Below are 20,885 nucleotides of genomic sequence, written 5' to 3'. Positions count from 1 at the left end.
CAATCGGGAAGGTCAAATTTAAACATTGTTATCGTTCTTCTAATCAAGCGGCGCATGTGCTAGCTAATCATGGTTTTTGTAATAAGATTTCTAGTTGTTGGATGGGGGAGCCTCCGGGCTGCCTAGTTCCAAACCTTGTGGACGATGTAATCCCTATTTAATTTTTAGTAAAGCTAGCCATGATGGCCTTCCCTCAAAAAAAAGATTAGACATGAGATGAGTCGTTTTATACCCATTCCTTTGTTTGGTGGGTGATAGAAATTATGTGTGAGAACATGAGGAGAAATTATACTCCTTTGTTTGGTTCGTGGGAATTGACATGGGACTAGACAAGGGAAATTAGGATGAAGAGTTAAGATTGACTCACTAAAACAATTCTTAAAGGACTTCCACCCCTCCCCTGTTAATAAAACAGTGGGAGTTGGAGTCTCAAGTCCCATGTCTATTCCTTTGTGAATTCCCAATACCTTCAACCAAATAATAGGTTTGAAGTCTCGTACCCCTTCACTTCTCATTCCTAACTCTAATTTCCTCCAACCAAACACGTTAATGTAAAAGGGAAAGTTGGTAGTCCCGTACATTTATTTTTTTATCAGTTTTTTGTCTCATCTCTCAGCACCCCTTCTCATTGGTTTTTCTCCTTCCCATTAAAAATCAAATCCCATTAAAGGGGGAGATCTTGTTTTGTGCTTGATTTGGAAGGTGTTGATTCATTTTAATCACGTTAATAATAAGTAATTAAGAATTCAGAAATCGCATTACAAAGCAAAATATAGATTTTTTTGATAACATTACAAAGCATAATAGGATATTCCTCGATAATAAATCATTAATCCCGTGCACTATGTCATTTATTATTATCGTTATCTCTGCTATTAATTGACAATCACATTTTTAATACAATAGAAATAACATATCTTTTTCTTATGGACATATGCATCCGTGCACCCGCGGAGGGACGTCGTGCGCGACATCATGGAGGATTCCGTGGACGGGCCTGATGTCGGCGCGATACTCGAGAATGTCAGGGCATGGATCTCGGCGTTGAGGAACATCGTGACGGAAGGTTGGTCGTCGGACCACCACTTACATGCATTCGTGGACGTGGTCTTATTATTTTTCTTCTTAGTCATACAGAGGGACAGACATGCTACATTCTCAAATCAAGTGTGTCCATTTAAATCAAGAATTTCGTTAAGGAAATGTGTCCTACAATACTGGGTAGTGGTCGTCGTTCGTAGCATTTATTCATGCAAAAATATTTTGAAAATCGAGCATTGAATCAATTTGGAAATCAAACCATTAATGTAATTAATTAGGTAGACAGTTAATTACATATGCAATTAATTAGGTCAATTTAAGTAGAAATTATTTTCGCACCAAATTAATTTGGAAATCAAGTCATTAATGCAATTAATTAATTAGATAAACACTCAATTATGCCTATAGATAATTAAAAGTAGGAACATTTTCCAATTAGGAAGATAATTAATTGATTTGGTGGGAAGTTCATTAGGCATACAGAGAATTTGGTTGGCTGTTAATTATCTGTGTAATTAATTAATTAAGCAAGCAGTTAATTCCCGTCGAATCATTTTGAAAGTGCTTGTGGGAAATGACGATCAACATGTTCTCAATGAAATGGCCGAGCACCGCTTGCCATCATGGACAACGGCCACCATGCACTCATAACGTGGCAACCTAGTGTTCAAGGTGGATGACGACCATGCTCTACAGGATGTCTACACGCTGACGGTTGTCAAAAGGTTCACGAGTGAGGACAATACGACACTACATTGACCAGGTGGTTCATGCTTTAGTTGAAAGGGAGGGTGTTTCAAAAATAAGAAGGAAAATGAACTAAAGCAACCAAGTAGTCCATCGTGTTCGAGAAGGAAAGAGTGTTCCAAAAAACAATTCGAAATAACAAAGAAAGAGTATTATAAAAAATAAGTAGGAATGAAAACTAAAACTGACGAGGAAGGAGGAGGAAGAAGAAGAGGTGTCGCCGATGAACGCACCGATTTTGTCGTGATGCTGGTTGGCACTAGCAAAATGGGTTGGCGAAGAGGTTAGCAGTAGACGAAGTACGGAAAGACGAGGAAGAGAAGAACGACGCTTATCCCTTCTAGCAATGAATGGTATCTAGTCTAAAGTTGGAGCTTATTCGTGACTAGAAATATATTTAGGTTGCCACTCACCTCCCATGTCGGTGTGCATTTACGAAGTTGAATATACCTTTGTGACTGATCACTATAGTTATTTGTTGTTTTGTGTCAATAGTATGGCTTAGTTTAACCTACTACTCCCTCCGTTCTCAAATGTTTGTCTTTTTAGATATTTCAACAAGTGACTACATATGAAGCAAAATGAGTGAATCTACACTCTAAAATATGTCTACATACATCTATATGTTGTAGTCTATTTGAAATGTCTAGAAAGACAAATAATTAGGAAGGGGGGAGTATATTATATTGTAAATATGAGTAAAGCATCTATGTTGCAACGCACGACAAAGATGTGGCGGGCGTCATTACAAAACAGTAAAACGCAGCTAGCTAGGAGCCCCCACAGTAATTTGAAGGTCTCCACCGTTAGATCAGTGTGACAGACTGAAATAACATGTGGTGCCCCCATGTTTGGTTTTGATAATTGATGACAATCTCGATGGACTAATGGTTGCCTTGAGTTATATTTGAAGGTTTTGTCCATAGGATTTTCTTGGAGTACATGTGTTGGTTTCAAGGAGAGTTTGTGTCGACCAAGGTGTTATTCAAGGAATTATCCAAAGATTGGTCATGTGAGAGTTGAGCTTATTGCAAACATGTCTTGAAGAAGAAGATTGTGTGATCATTCATGTCTACCTTCAAGACATCATCCAAATGAAGAGAATTGGAAAGGTTCAAGGTTGATCAAGACTAAGTCAAGAGTGAATCAAGTTAATCAACTCACAAAGCGCAGAAGATGTACCGAGAAGGATCAAGTGATCCCATGGTATGGTAAGCATTGTCAATTACGCTTTGTGTACTAACCCATGGTCTTCGTGGGAATTTTGTGTGGGGTTAGGTTGCCGTGTGCAAGTTCAAGTGATGCATCACGAAGAGATCAAGTGCTTGAAGCTTGCCGTCCATTGTGGTGACAATGGACTTGTGAAGATGTGCGGAAGAATTGAGCAATCTACTAGTCTTCACCAAGCCAACACATTCAAGAAAGGTGGTCCAACTTGAGTAAGTCAAGATCGACATCATCTAGCTCAAGTGGACTATGTGCAAGACAAGATTTGCCCTTGATAGATTTTCTATTTTACCGGTCACATAGTGGTAGTTGGGAGACCGGGTTATAGGATCGATTTCTGTACTATCAAGGGGGTTCTCGATGAGTAGCTTGATCGCATCGTTCGTAGAAAGCTCAAACCATTGCATTCTTGCATCATCTTTATTGGTTTTTGTTTGGTTCTTCTCTTTATGAGTTTTGGAGCTTATGGTCATCTTGGTGACAAGCTCGAGTTCATCGAAAACGGAGTTCACTCGCATTTTTTATGATGTTTTCGATGTTGGAGGTTATGTCGGTTCTTCTCGGTTGGAGGTTTCACTCCTCTATTTGTTGGAGGTTTCGCTGTTTTGATGCTACTCGTCGTCTTGTTTCGAACAAGCTTGAGTTTGCTCAATTCGGAGCTCATATGCAGAAGTTATGACAGTTCTGGTTTTCCGTGGAGTATGCTTGTTTTTCTTGGAAGTAGCATTTGTCTGGTCCCAGTGGTAGTACCGCGAGCCCAAGCGGCAGTACCGTTTGGAGCTCTCAGCCATAGTACCGCTCTACTACTGCCTCGATTTTGGGTCCTGCACTTTTCGTGTCAGGTTTAGCAGTAGTTGCACGGCAGTAAGGCACGGTAGCACCGCCTATAACCGGTAGTACCGCTCCGGTCGGGCGGTAGTACCGCTACTGCATTACTGCCACCGTACTCTGCTCTGCCCTGCCTCTTTTTGTCCCGTGTTCTGCTCCTCCAGCGGTAGTACCGCTGGGGTGAGCGGTGGTACCGCTTATATGCGGTACTACCGCCCCAAGGTTCATGTTTTGTTGCTCCCATTCCCTGCTTCTTCCACCCGAGCGGTAGTACCGCTCCCCTGAGCGGTAGTACCGCTCGTGCGCGGACTGAGCATATAACGGTTGGATTCGGGAGCTCCTATACAAGGGGGTCTTCTACCCCATTCAACATATATCTCTTGAGCTCATGTTCTTCCCCCATTGTTGACCTTCTTTGAGCTTGCTAACTCTCAATCCATCCGTGGATTCTTGCTAGTTTTTGAGGGAAAAGAGAGAGGAGATCTAGATCCACATTTCCACCAATCACTTTCTCCTCTATGTGAGGGGAACCCCTTGGATCTAGATCTTGGAGTTCTTGGTGTTCTCCTTCATGTTCTTCCTCTCATTTTCCTCCCTAGCATTAGTTGCTTCGGTGGGATTTGAGAGAGAAGGACTTGGGCCCTCCGTGTGCCCTTGCCATTGCATTTGGTGCATCGGTTTGAGTTCTCCACGGTGATACATGGAAGTGAAGTTTGAGAAGCTTATTACTCTTGGGTGTTTGGGCACCCTAGAGCTTGTTCCTCTTGGGTGCCTTGGCGCCCTAGACGGTTGGTGTTGTTCGGAGCTCAATCATTGTGGTGTAAAGCTCTGGGCAAGCGTCGGGGTCTCCAATTAGGTTGTGGAGATTGCCCCGAGCAATTTGACGGGTACTGGTGACCGTCCCCAAGGGTTGCCAAAGTGTACGGGTTCGGTGACCGCCCCAAGGTTGCCATTTGTACGGGTTCGGTGACTGCCCTCAAGGGTCCCTTAATGGAATCACGACATTTTGCATTGTGCGAGGGCGTGAGGAGATTACGGTGGCCCTAGTGGCTTCTTGGGAAGCATTGTGCCTCCACACCGCTTCAAACGGAGATTAGCATCCGCAAGGGTGTGAACATCGGGATACATCATCGTCTACGCGTGCCTCGGTTATCTCTTACCCAAGCCCTTTACTTATGCACTTTACTTTGTGATAGCCATATTGTTTCTTGTCATATATCTTGTTATCACTTAGTAGTTTATCTTGCTTAGCATAAGTTGTTGGTGCACATAGGTGGGCCTAGTTGTTGTAAGTTTTGTGCTTGACAAATTAACCGCTAGGTTTATTCCGCATTTGTTCAAGCCTCAACCGTAAATATTTTAAAACGCCTATTCATCCCCCTCTAGGCGACATCCACAATCTTTCACAGACGTCTAAGATTTTCGCTCGGTCACCCCCAGCTTCTTTACACTAATTAATCCCTTCAGACGTTACACGGGTCGTTGCTCTGCCGAGCGTCCTGCCAGACACATGGTTAATCGGGCCCTGGAGATTGAAGGCCCATGGGGTCCAGTCAAATGCAAAACCTTTCCAGCCTGATTCCTTCGCTATCGCATGGCAGCTCGTCTCGAATTTTAATCGCCAGCCCTATCACAGGTTGCTTCCTGTTACTCGACGCTACGTCGCCGCCGTCGTGTGTCACGTCGGCGAGATTACACTACACACGTGCCTCGTCGTTTGCCCTCTACTATTCCTCCGCGGCCCCCTACGATGGACCTCTTCTTTACAGTGTATTTCCTTGTAGCGTTCTTACATGGGGGCTGCGGTGGCCGCACGCGCCGTCGGCATCCATCCCAGGCTATCCTCCGTGGGCGTTCGCCTCTGTGGTCTTAGCAGATGTAACGCCACGCCATGTCCACGTGCTTTCCTATACGCCAGGTCTGCCATGCCCGTTGCTTAGTTTCGATCTTGCAAACCTTCTATCTTCATGTAATATATTGGTGTGATGCTGAACTGGTAAATCTCATAGCTATTCTTTTTTGCGAAAAATCTCATAGCTATTTTGTTGGCGTGCTTCAAACATTGGAGGTAAGATTGACTAGATGAGGTTTTGTTTGTACGCGCATTTCATTCGGTATCTGGTCATTCTGTTTGATACTGAGATCCAAATGCCCTATCGGGTTTGAGGTATGGTGTGCCTCCTCTCAGATTGCAATATACAAACCTGGCTAATTCTATCTAAAATTTAATGTTTGGAAATTTTTACACGACTGAACAATTCAAGATGTTTTGATTGCTGGTCTATCCTATGACGATGAAAGTGCTCTCTCAGACAATGTCGGTGTTGGATCCATGAACTTTGTTGATTAATTATAGATTGTTCTCTAACTGATGGATGTAAAGTAATATGCCATCCTGTGTATAAGAAACTCAAAGGACATGGTTTATTCAAATTCTAGAATCATCAATAACATTTTGAAAGATGAGTGATGACGTACATATAATTTAGTACAAGCCAAGTCCTTGCAGGATAACATGCAGCCATCAGTGCGATTCTTTTCCTTATGCTAACACAATTTGTGCACATATAATTGTTTCAACTGCTTGATGGAACGAACTAATTAATATATGGTGCACTATGCAAGCAACTGACAATCTGATCACGCCGTCAATATCACTAAGGTGCTTATTTGGTATATGATTTCTTCTGTTCTGAATAAGTGATGTTGAATGGAGCCCTTGACATCGACCATGGATTTCAGACATTTGCATGACCACTAATACATATTATAAGTTGAGTCCTCTGCCACTACATCAGTTTGCATAACAACCTCAGCAAGTTCAAAGTAATTTCATTAACTTCAGCAAGTATAGAAGTTGATAGCCCAACTTTATATTTATATTGTTCATTCTTTCCTTGGGATAGCAAAACTACTTAGGTTGTCTTAAAAAAAGATGTTTGAGCCTTTGTGACACTCTTTCTTTCCTAGGTTTTTGTGTGGTGTCCATTTGATCTAATAGCCACATTTGTTCATTATGTGAATTTAGTCGGTCTTTCGACGATGTTTATAAATACTAATGTTCAAATGAACAATCCAGTATTCTATGTCATTTCTGTACTTCGCGGCACAAATCATAATTATATCTCATTGTTTTTTTGCAACTAATTATCTCTCATTGTCAATCTTTTAAATGTACTCCTTATAGTCATATGTCCTCTTATGGATTTGCAAATGATTTATAAAATTTCATGTGGGCTGAGGACTTATGCAAAGATATTTGAGGGTTGTTTAAATTGGCCCTTCTATAAGAATTATTCTAAATGTATCGTAGTCCCCACTACAAACTAAGGTACTGTAATTCAAATCTCCATTGGTAATTATACCTTCCATTTCTTTTCACCAATATTTATATTGTCTTGATATTCCTTCGTCAAGATGGCGGGCGCGGCAACGCGCATCTTGATGTTCTAGTCTGGTTTTAAAGGAGGAGGTTCCAACTAGAAATGTCCCGCTACGACGCAAAACTGAGCGAGAAGGGGAGGGTCCAACACAAAAATGAAATGGTGCGTTGTGGGGTGGTTTTTTTATGTGTTGGGCCATGTGTGGGAACACTAAAAAAAGACACTTTGGTGACATTATGGGCCAAACGAAAACTGTTTATGTCATGTAAACTCAGAAGTCTATGTCCTCCTGAGTCAATTTCTAACATTCAATTGTATTCATAGTATTTTTTTTTTACCCGGAGAATCTTGATTTGTAGACTTGTAGTTACATCATGTGGACCAGACAGAACTCTATAAAAGTCAAAGTTAGTGACATGTTTAAGGATACATCGTGATCCCCATTCACTTCATCAACATCACAATACCGTTGATAGTATGATTATTTATTTTCCCTTCCCACTTGCTTTTAGATGAAAATGCTTTGTAGATTATCATCTCCTCCAAATCTTTCTTCTTGGCCCTTTGTGTAATTAAAATGAGTAGATGAATACATTGAAAACGACAAATCATTGTATACTGAAATCCATTCAAAGTTTCAAACACACTCGATGAGACCAAACCGCTCAATGCGTATCTGTGTATGGCACGCACGGATACGCTGATCACCTTGTGACGTAAGCAACGAAGTCGTCGAGGCCTTTGCTCGAGGAGCCGCCGTCGGCCACGGCGCCGCGAACGGCCTCGCCGAGCACCTTCGCCCGCTGCCGCACCGCCATCCCTTTGTCCGTGAGCATCGCTTCCTCGATCACCTCCTGGATGGCCGCCGCCGGCACCACCTCGCTGTGCTTCTCCCATGGCCTCACGAGGAGCCCGGCCTTGAGGTACTTGCAGAGAAGCTCCGCGTCCCACGGCTGGTCGGAGTGCATTGGCCATGCCAGAATCGGCTTGCCGTGGCTCAGGCTCTCCATTGTCGAGTTCCAGCCGCAATGGCTCATGAATGCCGCCGTGGCGCCGTGCGCCAGGATCTCCAGCTGCGGCGCCCACCCGGTGATCACCAGCCCAGTCCCCTCGGTCTCTTTGGTGAACTCAGAGAGCAGCTTGTCGTGCAGGCTCTCGCCGGGCTCCTTGAATATGTCGGCACGGTCGGCCTCGCGCAACACCCAGATGAACCTCTGCTTGCTGCCCTTGAGTGCCGCCGCCAGCTCCGCGATTTGCTCTCCCAGGAGAGACGACGTCGTTCCGAAGGACACGTAGAGCACCGACGCCGGCGGCTGCTTGTCGAGCCAGTCCATGCAGTCGTGCCGCGTCTTGGCCGGCGTCCGGGCGCTCGCGTCCAGCAGCGGGTTCAGTGGCCCAACCGCGAAGAGATTCTGGTCCTTGAACGCCGGGTGCGCCGCGATGGCGTCCATGAAGTCGCCCTCGAGTGCGCGGCACGTGTTCATGACCATGCCGGCGGTGGGCACGCCCCCCCGCTCCTGCATCTCCTTCTCCGTCTGGAAGACGTACTCGAGGAACTCCTTGGACATGCAGGCGTCGATGGGGTGGAACCGGAGGCCGTTGTCGCGCAGGAGCGGGTGCTCGGCGTCCAGCCACCCGATGTTGTACGAGATGGCGACGCACTGCAGCGCGAAGGCCTCGCCGTTGCTCAGCCGCGCCGCCTCGACGGCGGCGAAGGAGTTGAGCCTGTCGTGCACGACGACCACGCGGCGGTGGGTGGCGGAGAGGCTCTCCAGGAGGGCGGCGAGCGGGGCGCGCGCGGCGGTGGTGAAGGTCTGCCACATGGACATGAGGTGGTTCGGGAAGGGGCACGGGGCGGCCGGGTCGGGCGCCGGGGACTCGAACGCCGAGACGCCGAGGTCGTGGAACCGGACGGAGCCGAGGGCCTGCGGGTCCCAGCCGTGCAGGCGCGACCGGGCCTGCCGGAGGTGCGCCGCGGGCGCCGCGTAGTGCACGGAGAGCCCCCGCGACGCGGCCAGCAGGGAGAGGTGCATGAGCTGGTTCAGGTGGCCCTGCGCCGGGAAGGGCACCGCGACCAAGGCCACCGATTCCATGGAGTCAACCGCCATCGAATTCCCGCGTGTGTACAGTAGTGCACGACAGTGTAGTATAACTGCTTGCAGCGTGCAAGCTAGATTGTCCGGCGCCGTATATATATAGACGAGATGGATGGATCGATCGATCTCTCCGCTAACAAGAACAAAGTTGCTGTGATTATCCGATTAATCAAGGCCAGCACGCTGCACGCGAGTCCAATTCCCTCCATTGGTGACGTCGCGTACCTAGGATCTTAGGATCCGGGATATGATACAATATGTCCGAGCTTCGCTCCCACCAACCGTATGCATGTTTCGCATCAGGATATGTATATGGAACGACGCCAACAACCAAGCAGGCTAGCGGCACGCAGGGCACGAGCAGTGGATGGCAGAGAGTGGCCGGAGCCCCGGCTCGAGGCATTCCCAGAAGGCTCCTTGGGATGTCACCCTGCGGAAGCGACGCGCCGGCCTCGTCATCGGTGACGACCGGCCACCCGCCGATCTATTGTAGCCGACGAGGCCCGAAACGGAACATGCGGCTACTGCTGAGGGACGCACACGGTGACGTGCGGGCTACCTCGTGCGCTGTTCCTCTTCCTGTAAAAAAAAACACTAGTGCCCGCTTCTCCAAGAACTGGCTAAGCTCGTGCGACCGTTCCTCTCCCTCTAAAAAACACTGATGCCTGCTTCTCCAAGAAAAGTTGGTCTGACTTTGTACATGTGCGGACACGTCGTTGTTCCAGTAAGTAGTAGTCGCTGAGCAGGTAGAGGTGAAATCGAAAGCTGGGGTGAAACATTCTACGCGCGTGCGCAGCAGCATCGCCATCCATTTTTACCTGGTCTCGTGATTGAATCGGGGAGCTTCCGCCTATACCTGGCCATACCTCGGGCCGGTCCGGGCAAACTCAGGTCCGGGCCCGGCCCGTCCATCAGGCCTGTTTTTGAGCCCGAGCTCGACCCGAATACATAAAAGCCCGTCGGGCCCTGGGCCGGCCCGGCCCGACCTTCATGAAAGTGCAAAAGTGATGAGCCCGGACCGGCCATTAGGCTCAAAATCTAGGCCTGAGCTCGGCCCGGAAGCAGTGTCGGGCTTTTCGGGCCGGGCTTCCATGGCCAGGTATACTTCCGCCGGACGAGCGTGGGTCCTGGAGCGTGGAGGCTCCCCGTAGACAGGGCGCGCGCGCGTCGTTCGTGCTGCCGGCTTTGCCACGGCAAGGGGGGAAAATGCCACCGCCGTCCGCGTCACAGAGTACAAAACCGATCCATCCCCGTGCTCTGTTTTCGCCGCAGTGAGAGCGAATATCCTACTGCATCTTGTACTCCTACGTACGTACGCCTATCGAATACAGCAGTAGCAAAGATACAGGCAGAATTCGTCTGTCTTTCACGGCCGTCGTTAGAACAACTCTAACGCGCCGACCCAAACAAACTGCGATTTTGTCTCTTTTTTATTCGTTTGAATCGGTTCGGCGGACACCCATGTCCATTTAAAAAAAAACAACTCCATGAATGGCGATTTTGTTTGTTTGGATCAGCCCAGCGGACACCCATGTCTGCTTTCGCGTTTGGGTCGGCGATTGCGCCCAACATTGGCCCAACCCATTTTTAAGGTCGCACGAAAAATATTACCGCAAACATTTTGAAAAACTAAAAACATTAATGTCAGCCACAAAGGCCGGCGAGAATCCACGAGTCCACTTTTACATTAATTAAAATATTAAATAAAACTTAAAATTACAAGGAGGCGCGTTGTTATAGGGGTCCTCGTCATCTTCGTCGGGGCTGGTGAGGTCGACGAGCATCGGTGCCGGGCCAGCCCAAGGGAACGCCGTCGACCAGCCTCTAGCGACGTCATCCGCTGCTGGTTGTACCGCCGCCGGTTGGGTTGCCCCACCGCGGGCAAGGCGCTCCTCCTCCGCGTCGCGCTCCAGCTGCTCAAGGTACTCGCCCTCACGGCGCTCCTCGGCCAGCCTTTGCTGCCGCCATTGCTCGAGGCAGAGCTGCTCCTGAGACGGCATCGCCTCAAACCATATCGGTGGCGTGCTGACCCACTCGCGCACCACCCTGGTCCATGAGTAGCGCTCAATGGGGGTTGGCCCTGCTCGTGCCCATGGTGGGGCGGACGCGGCTGAGCCCCTGCAAGCGGCCATGGCGGGGCGGACACGGTTGAGCTACTGCTTGCGCATGACATCGTTTCTCTTTTGTTTTGCCAGAATCGAGCTTGGGAGGCAGCGGCGCCGGCTGCGACGAGAGCAGTTGGTGCTAAAATTTCCCTCCCACCAACTCACGCGAAGAATAGAGCGAACGGCAAAAGGAAGGAGTAAACAAGAGATATAGAGGAAGTGGGCTGATTTTTAATGCTCGTCACAAAAAAATACGGGTCGGGCCTATATATGGTACATGTTTGGTACATCTTTTTCGTCCCGGTACCGTATACCGGCGGGTATTTTGCGGGATGGGCTAATTTATGGCATCTGCTAGGGTTGCTCTAACAATTTTAGGCTTTTCTGTAGCCTTCGCTCCCATGTAATTTTGTAGGCTTATGTGTTGTATGCTTAGGGATTTTTGCAGGATTAACCGGTGCTTATAGAAATCTGTTAAGAATTTAGAGTTAACTCAAACTATTCTAATGATGTCGCACTAGCCACTAGACCGGTGATGAAACTTGTTACCTTTACACATAACTAAGTCATGGTATGTCTTGAAGAATAACTGATTTTTTTCTGATGTTAGCCAAAGCAGTTATGCCTTCAATGTGGAAAATAAAAGTTCATTCTGTTATCTGAGGTTTGTACGTTCTCCACCTCTATATTAGTTGAAACATATATAACAACTATTATCTTGAAACTGACATCCATTTTCGTTGCACTGTACAAAGAACTTTGGTTGTGGATTTGATTTGAGATTTCGTTGAAAAGATTTTGTTGGATGACAACCCTCGACGACACCAACATAGTCTGTTGGTTTGCCGCCGCCACCTGTTTCTCGGAGAAGTCAAGGAGTTTGCAATTTTTATTTCTTTTCCACGAGCAGTTGGAAGGACACTACTCTAAAAATGGTGAACATGATCTGAACAAGTTTGAAGAGTTTTGTCAGTTCTAATCACACCACTGCCTAAGTCAAGTTTAATAGTATTAACTAATTGATGGAGGTCATCATCATGTAAACCTTTTCTTTATCATTTAATGGTCCATGTCTTTTGTAATAGGGTGTGTTTAGAACTCAGTCGACTGAGACTTAACGAAGTCTCAGTCGAGTGACGTCAGCGTGTTTTTTTGCTACAAGCGGCACGGCTAGATGCTACAAACGGCGACGAAAAATGTTGCGATGGTATTGCAAGCAACAACAACAAATGCTACAACCTTTCTAACTAAAATGCTACTACCGTCAATGAAGGATGTTGCAACCGGTGAGATGACGTGCTACAACCAAGAAGGGATGACATGCTTCAACCAACAAAACAAATGTTGCAACCGGTATGAAAACGTGTTGCATGCGGTCAAAAAAATGTTGCATGGTCGACTGAGACTTCGCTAAATCTCAGTCGACTGATTTTTAGCCGGCCCGTTTGTAATAATATTATAGGATCACACCCTAATTATATGTACGCAACATTCAAAAATATTTGTTACATTTCCTATATATTAGCTATGAGTTGTGTATATTGTCATAACTTTCCTTTCCAGCATGGTTGTTGAATTGCGTACAAATATACAAATCGCCACTTTACGGTCAATTAACATATAAACATATTCTTTCATTGCAGACAATTCATGTCAAATCTCTAGTTTCACGGTTGTTTCAATCAAACAACTTACAGCTTTTCACCCGCAAAAAAAAAAAAAACAACTTACAGCTTTTTCATGACTCTCAGCTCACGGCTCACAACAGTTTTATTTTTCTCATAATCCAGGGCTCAAGGAAACACACCCTTGGTCTCAGCCTCCACAGAGCGCTTCTCACTATCACTGTTGCAATCCCCATTGACGTCGGCCCCCTCGTTTGCGGCCCCAGTCTCTGCAACCTCCTTCGCCTTGACCGTCGCCGGCACCGTCGTCGCGCCAGAATCAGCTGGGACCGCCCAACTGCACTGCCAATTCTGAACTTGGACTGATTGATTGTTGCAAGGCAGGAACTGAGGGGCCACACGATGATTATTGACTCCATCGCCAAAGTATGGTTGCTGCTGCTTCTGCTTCATGGACGCCATCGGTCGCGGCTGCTGCGCAGCGTGAGCCGCATCTCCAGGCTGTTGCATCATGCTCATGCCACACCTCACCATTTCGTCCACATGTTGCTGGTACGCTCGCTTCTGGCGCATCTCCTCCGTCTCCGGCTGCTTCTGCATCATCTGTGGACGTCGCGCGAGAGTCACCAGCGGTGGTCCGAACGCTTGGCTGGACGGGGCGCCCAAATGGCGTCCCATCATCGTTGCCGGGGCGAAATAGCCATGGGGAGGTGCGGCGGCCCCGGACGCGGGCATCTGGCCGGTGAACGCCACCGGCGGCCGCGCCATTGATGTATGGGGGTTGTATGCCATCGTCGTCAGCCCGGTTCCACCGTGGGGGTACCCAGTAGCAGTCCCGAAACGGCGCACCTGCATGCCGTCTTGTGGTCCGAAGCATCGGTCCAGAGGCTGCTCCGGCTCGACGGGCCTCTTGCCCGCCTGTCGCTCCGAGAGCTTCGGCCCCGCCGTCTCCACCGGGCCGAGCTCCGGCGACGCAGCCAGCAGACACGTAAATTCTTCCGGCGTCCCGCTGGGGCCCGCCTCGTCGTCGTTCCTTTTCCGCTTCCTCGGCGTCACGTAGATCCTGCACATGACGTACTCGTCCAGCTGCATGCATGCATGCATGCCGCCGCGCTCTCAAGTCAGGTCAGGCCAGCAATTAGCTAAGTACTCGTACGTAAAAAACATAGTACATGTGTTGGAGTGGAACTGACCGTATCGGTTTTGGGCCGGTCGACACCGCTCTTGTCGAGCTTGTTCTCGTACTCGGGGACGGTGAGCTCGTGCATGAGCCACTTGGTCTTCCTCTCGGTCTTGATGGGGCCTTCATGGTAGGCGAGGCCGCTCTCCTTGTACGTGACGGTGGCGCCGACGACCTCCGTGGTGCCCGTCGACGCCTTCCACCGCCCCCGGCCGTCGTCCGTCGTCCGGGCCGGCCTGCCGCCGTTGACGTACTTGCGGGTCCTCGACGTCAGGAAGAACCAGTTGTTGTCCTGCCCCTTGTCCTTGTACTTGCCTGCGATCAATCAACAAGCGCTCGTAAAATAAAGAGTCAATTACACCACAGGTGCTAGAACTTGGCACAAATAATCACTTTAGTGCTAGAACTTGTGGTATACATATAAGTGGTTCAAAAACTTGGCTTGACGGTGCAAATACGGTGTTGTATACGCTTGCTGCGTTGACTAGGTGTGTCAGCTCGGCGTGAGGCCCGCTGTCAGTGAGAAGAAGGAGAGGGCAGGGCATGTGGTCTGCCTTTTTGCGAAAAGCCACTTGATAATTTTTTTCTCTCACGGAAAAGTTGCTCTAGAGAAATTGTACATAAAAGAAAAATGCTACTCCTCAGATTCAAACTCACGACCTACAGGTTACCCGTGCGGTTGGCTATCCAGCACACAGAGTCAGATTTGACAACACAGTAAGATATATAAGCTTTATATACTTTAGGCTGAACAATATAAATTAAGAACTTTAATCCCATAAGCAAAATATAACAAGTTAAATACCCAGGCATACCACCCCAACACAAGACGTCTCTTGTTTAAAAAGTATAATTACACTATGCATAATTCAAAAGGTTCATGTCATTTTAAATAGAATTAATGTGTTATTTTAAAACATATTCATACAATTTAAAATACTAATGAATTATAAAATATGCTTATATGATTTGAATAGTACACATCAGAATCTGCAATCCGATGGCACACTAGGCTCCTATTTATTTTTCATACATATTTTATATTTAATTTTAGTTACAAAATATGTAAAAAATTAGAAAACACATAAAATTTATTAAACACCTGAACTCTTTTAAACAACCTAAAATTTCCTTAAACCACGATCACTTTTATATACTACATGAATATGATATTGAAATCAGGAAACAATTAACATATATATGAATTTATTTAAATATAAAAAATTCTAGAAGTAATTTACTATTTTCTTAAAATGTGAACACGTTTTAAATCATAGTTTTTTTTAAATTCATAAGTTAATATATGGTTGTTAAATTTAGTACGGGGACATGTTTTGATGTTATATGAACTTCTATAATGTAATTTATTTTCTTTGTATGTATATTATTTATAACACGTCATTATAATTTACAAAAATTTAAAATGCAAAAAACTAAAACGTTGCAATTGTCCACACTGACTACAATTCAGTTTAGCCACGCGATCGTTTTGTGTTATAGTCATAAAATTTAATTATATGGATTTTTGTTAAATTAGTACCTGGATATGTTTCGATGTTATATGAACATTTTCAATGTAGTTTATTTTATTTATATGTATATTATTTATAACGCATGATTATAGTTTACATATTTTTTACAAAATTTAAAAATGTGAAAAATTAAAATGTTGAAAATGGTTGCGCCGAATGCAATTCAGTTTAGTCACACGATCGCGGTGTGTTATATTCATAAATTGTAATTTACATCAAAATAAGTTGCCTTGTCGGTTGTGGTGCAATGCCCGGGCACTTATTTACCTGATGAGGTTCCTGGTTTGAATGACCGATCATGCACTGATTTTTGGGACTAAAAAATGCACTGATTTTTTCCGCAAAATAATGCACTGATTTTTGGGATTAAAATTGTTCACGAACTCTGCAGGTCACATGTTCAAACCTCTGGCGGACCATTTTATTTTCTGTACTTTTTTCTGAGATAAAAAATATATCAGGGGTTTTTCGCAAAATAAAAAGGCCACACACCCAGCCCTACCCTTTCAGCCACTGAAAGTGGGCTCCTCGCCATGCTGGAACGCCAAGTCAGAGCTGCAGGAGTATACAACACCGTATTTGCACGGTCAAGCCAAGTTCTTGAACCACTTATATGTACACCGCAAGTTCTGGCACTAAAGTGACTATTTGTGTCAAGTTTTAGCACCAGTGGTGTAATCGACTCTAAAATAAAACATTCGTAGTAAGAAGTCAAGCCATGGTGCACAGCGAGGAAGGTAATAAGTACCGTACCGTTGACGAGGTCGTCCGGGTGGCACTGGTAGACGTTGTCCTGGATGATGGCGAGGTTGGGCACGTGCTGCCGGCCCTGCAGCCGGGGCAGGAGGTAGTACTCCACCAGCTCCTCGTCCGTCGGGGCGAAGCGGAACCCAACCGGGTACTTCATCTTCCTCCCTTCCTCCCCTCCCTTGTCGCCGAGAAAGGTTGCAAAAAGACGAGTTTTTTTTTTCTTTTTTTGAGTTGATGAAGGTTACGACACGACACGAGTAGGACGACGCTTGTTCGTTCGATGCCGAGGTGTTTTCGCTCAGGGATTCCTCTGCACTTTTATTATGGCAACAGCGCTAGCGCTTGTTGTACTTGGACAAGGACACGCAGCGTCCGATGCCATGTTGGACAAGGATTGGAATTTGGAACCGAGGCCACCAGGCACACGATTTTCTGTTCAGGCCCAGTGTCAATGTAGAGCGCATACCTTTTTCTGTTTCTGTTTGTTGGGCCCTACATTGACACTGGTCCAGGACGCCTGGCCCAACAACGCAGGCGGGCGCACCCACAGCTATCCTCCTGTGCGCGAGACCGTGACTTGCTTCGGCGGTCCCTAAACCGGCCCAGGTCGCCAGGCCGAACAACTTTTTGTAATCCAATAATTTTCATGAAGTCTACAAAAAATATTTGAATTCAGTAATTTTTTCAAATCGATTAATTATTTTTAAAAATCATAAAAAATTCTGAATTTGTGATTTTTATGAAATTGTGAACTTTTTGAATCCATAAACAGTTTTTCAAAATCATGAACATTTTATGAATTCACGACCAATTTTGAATCTGTGGAGTTTTTTCAAATTCTTGAACTTTTTTCATCCAAGGACATTTTTAGAAATGCACAATTTTTTAAATTTTTGAATCCATGAACTTTTTGTATCCATGAACATTTTATGAATTCACAAACATCTTTTATTGTTTCAATTTTTTTTGAATCGGCGGGCCTTTTTCAAATTCATGGACATTTTTTTAATCCGTCAACCCTTCTTAAAATCTGAGAATTTTTTTAGAAACTTGTTTATGACCCTCACAAACAATTTTAGCCCTTTTTGAATAAAAATAACTGTAAACCAATCAGGTCAGATCCTGTACGTCGCCTACCATCCATGCGTCGTTCTTCGCCTCTTCCTCCATCAGTCGAAATTGCACTTCATCCTTCTGCTTGCAATGTTCCACTGCAAATTTGGTGCAGCACTCATCCGCAGCCTGGCCGGATCCATGTGTTAAAATTTCAATACGAACTTCACAGGACCTGCACCAATCTGAACATCGAAAAAGGGCATCTTCCCGCTTTATGTACAAAGCAATGACCTCCAACAGACAGGGGAAGTATCTAGTGCACCAATGCTTGTGGTGCTACCGTTGCACCGGATTTCTGTATAACATTTTAAAATGTTTCAAAAAATGTGAAAAACATTGGGCACATTCACACAACATCAATGTTTGTCGCCACACAATTTCAAATCAAAATTCAAAACATTGCTCAAGATGAAAGAGGTGCACCCTGTATATCATTCCTCAGTATCATCTCATTTCACAGCACATGTTACGACCCTTTGCAAAACCAGTCAAGTCCATCACAATTCACAGAAACATGACGCCATATGCTTTTGGACTTGCTTAAAGAAGAAAATGCATCGATCATGCCAATTTGCTTAAGCTACTTCCTGCTGTACCCATTCCTGAATCGCAAAATCATGACAAGAGCAGCGGCTTTGACCGGTTCAAAATACAAGAAAAATCACGGTGTGCCTACTACTGAATAGTCACCACGCTGTAGATTCAACGAAAAGCTTTCCAAAATGATGCTCGCTGATGATACTCTCGCCATGTCCAGGACCTCAGGTGCCAAGAACTCGTATGTCTAGTCTGATGTACTCCTATCCAGTTACTACTAGTACCTCACAGCGGGCTACTTGCAACAGCTAGGTTATCTCTGAATATTTCAGAGCGAACTACATGTTAGACTGCAGAGTGGAAGTGAGATTTCACTCTGCAGCTTGACGTGCCAACCACTCTGCTTTGGTCAAGCCATAGTAGACTGCTTTACCTCCAGGCCACATGAGAAAATTCCAGCCCATGGGAGATCCACCAACGACGTAAGATCCTTGCAAGCGCCCTCCCAGCAGCTGATTGCCATGGTTTGCCATCTCAATTGGATTGGCTTCTCGATGAATCCCCACGGCAGGAGTCTGCGAGCTTACAGGCTTGAGTGGTACCTTCTCGCCTATATCCTGGCCTATCTGGGGCACTTGATTCTTCCCTCCAGATGGAACTTTTCCTGCAGGTTTGTTCTTGACATCTCTAACTGCAGGTATGTCTGATGGTTTAGCAGGCTCAGCAGCAGCAGAGATATCAAGCCGCATTTTCTTGGATAATTCCATGACAACTTTTATCTCTGCAATGCAAAATGAGCAGGGGCAAACTAATTAGCCTTATTTATCTTCAATAGATGCATGCATATGAAAGATCAAGAACCCATATGTTCAGAAGACCCTTGAAACTGTCAGGTATACACAATTAAGCCCTACGCGGTCATCAGAAATTACTAAACCAAAACAGAGCACACTTTTAAGTAGCTTTCCAGAAAGGTGCAAACACATTTAGATTCATATTGTTTGTGCCAATAGCATATGCGTGTATGTTTCATTATAACTACTAAGAATCCTGACAAAGTACATTATGACCCTAGGTACTATTGAAGCCCAACACGATATATCAGTTATATTACAAAAACTGTAGGGATTTGTCAAGTGCCGGGCTATGAAATGTAACATATCGATGTGTATGTGTTTACATGCTATAGAAATGTAACAGGCTTGCACATCACATTGGTATGAAAAAGAGAACACCAAGCTTCTATATAAATAAAACATTCAGTACTAGAGGAAATGGTTCAACACAATATCCTAAACTAAATGCACCTGACCAAAAGCATACTCAACGCATCAGAGAAGTTCAGCACATCTCTGTAAGATCTGACAACAGTATGAACTGAACATTTACCTTTCAGGATCTCGAGAGCAGCAGCTTTCTTCTGGGAATCAGTAGCTTGGCAAACCTTACACAAAACAAATGTACCATTTCAGAGAGGCTTCGTGTTTTCACCAGTACAAATCATACGACTATTGAGAAGTAAACAGCAAGCGAGGGTATTTCAAATTAGTAGAAGTTCTAATCCAGTATCAGCAATCGCAATACACGATTGCACAGAACAATTGTGTAGTCCGAAGATACAAACTATAGTGGTCACCGCCGTCTTTCTGTGCTCCAATCTCTATTTTGCAGACATATGGCCTTTTCTCCGTCGCACCAACATCATACATTTCAACTGAAACTAGCATGAGCCCAACACCAAACCTTGGAAATTGGATTTTCCATTCAGTCGCTAATCCAATTTCCAACAACTACACTAGCAAGCATAGCATTACTACCAGCACTCTAGCCTGAAGCATTACTCAAAAAAAAAAACGCCTAGTAAAAAACCCCAACAAATAGCACGATTATGCAAGTTGATGCAGTTACCAAGACTGAACGGAGTGCAGGGAGAGATTAAGGGTTTGGTGTGCGGACCTGAAGAAAGCGGCCGCGGAGGTTGGCGACGGCTTCTCTGATCCTGTAGTAGGGCGAGTCGTGAAACCCCAACTCCTCCAGCTTCCGCTTCTTTGGCGGCGCGTCGGACTCATCGGCCGAAAGCGGCGGCGGCGGCGGGCTAGGTGGCGGCTTCGTATCGAAGGCGGCCGTCGGCTCCGATGGCGGCGGAGGAGGCGCGGCGGCGGTGGCGTGAGCTGCCGCCATCCCGCGTGCGCGTGGGAGGGAAATGGTTGAACACCGGAAGGTTGAAGGCGAGATAAGCAATCGATGTGCTAGTTGATGGACGATTGATATTCTCGAAGAGAGGAAGCGTGCAGTTCCAGTCAAGCATTTCTAAATTAATGACTGCTAAAGGCCGAAATCATTTACTTTTAGCTAGGGAAAAGGGTCTCGATTCTCGAAGGACCCAGACTGCAATAGATAACATTATTTCCTTCCACCCTAAGAAAGAAGGCAATACAAAAATCTTATCATTAGATTAATATTTGATTTTTTTAATCAACAGTACAATAATTTTGAAGTTACATGGCGTATGTATTATTGGTTAATTGATGTTTGAAATTAAATCTAAAAAAACGCCACACCTTTTTTTTGAGTATTTGAGATGATACAATCGGTACAAGGACGTAATAGAAAAGAAAAATTATAAATTAGCCCGTGCATTTTACAAAAGAGGCCTCGAAAACTAAATCGCAATTTAATCCTTGCAACATGCTTCAATATAGCCCAGAATCCACCATC

General features: G+C 45.7%; 3 protein-coding genes across 3 annotated transcripts; all 3 read right to left on the bottom strand.

The window, feature by feature from the left end:
• Positions 1-7,593: 7,593 nt before the first annotated feature.
• Positions 7,594-9,551, bottom strand: LOC101664693 (cis-zeatin O-glucosyltransferase 1). Its single transcript, XM_044602685.1, has one exon. The coding sequence runs from the start codon at positions 9,332-9,334 to the stop codon at positions 7,931-7,933; it is 1,404 nt and encodes a 467-aa protein (XP_044458620.1). The 5' UTR covers positions 9,335-9,551; the 3' UTR covers positions 7,594-7,930.
• A 3,489-nt stretch (positions 9,552-13,040) lies between these two features.
• On the bottom strand, positions 13,041-16,787 carry LOC123185859 (uncharacterized). The gene is made up of 3 exons (XM_044597673.1): positions 16,518-16,787; positions 14,246-14,547; positions 13,041-14,138 (listed from the first exon to the last, which is right to left on the bottom strand). The coding sequence occupies exons 1-3, from the start codon at positions 16,669-16,671 to the stop codon at positions 13,221-13,223; spliced, it is 1,374 nt and encodes a 457-aa protein (XP_044453608.1). The 5' UTR covers positions 16,672-16,787; the 3' UTR covers positions 13,041-13,220.
• A 1,274-nt stretch (positions 16,788-18,061) lies between these two features.
• LOC123185858 (translation initiation factor IF-2) lies at positions 18,062-20,456 on the bottom strand. Its single transcript, XM_044597672.1, has 3 exons — positions 20,124-20,456; positions 19,557-19,611; positions 18,062-18,948 (listed from the first exon to the last, which is right to left on the bottom strand). Exons 1-3 carry the CDS (start codon positions 20,346-20,348, stop codon positions 18,539-18,541), a joined length of 690 nt encoding a protein of 229 aa, XP_044453607.1. The 5' UTR covers positions 20,349-20,456; the 3' UTR covers positions 18,062-18,538.
• Positions 20,457-20,885: the final 429 nt, after the last annotated feature.

This window comes from Triticum aestivum, chromosome 2A (assembly GCF_018294505.1).
Source record: "Triticum aestivum cultivar Chinese Spring chromosome 2A, IWGSC CS RefSeq v2.1, whole genome shotgun sequence".
Lineage (NCBI taxonomy): Eukaryota > Viridiplantae > Streptophyta > Magnoliopsida > Poales > Poaceae > Triticum > Triticum aestivum.
Note: the sequence above shows the minus strand (reverse complement) of the source record. Positions and strands in the feature narration are given on the sequence as shown.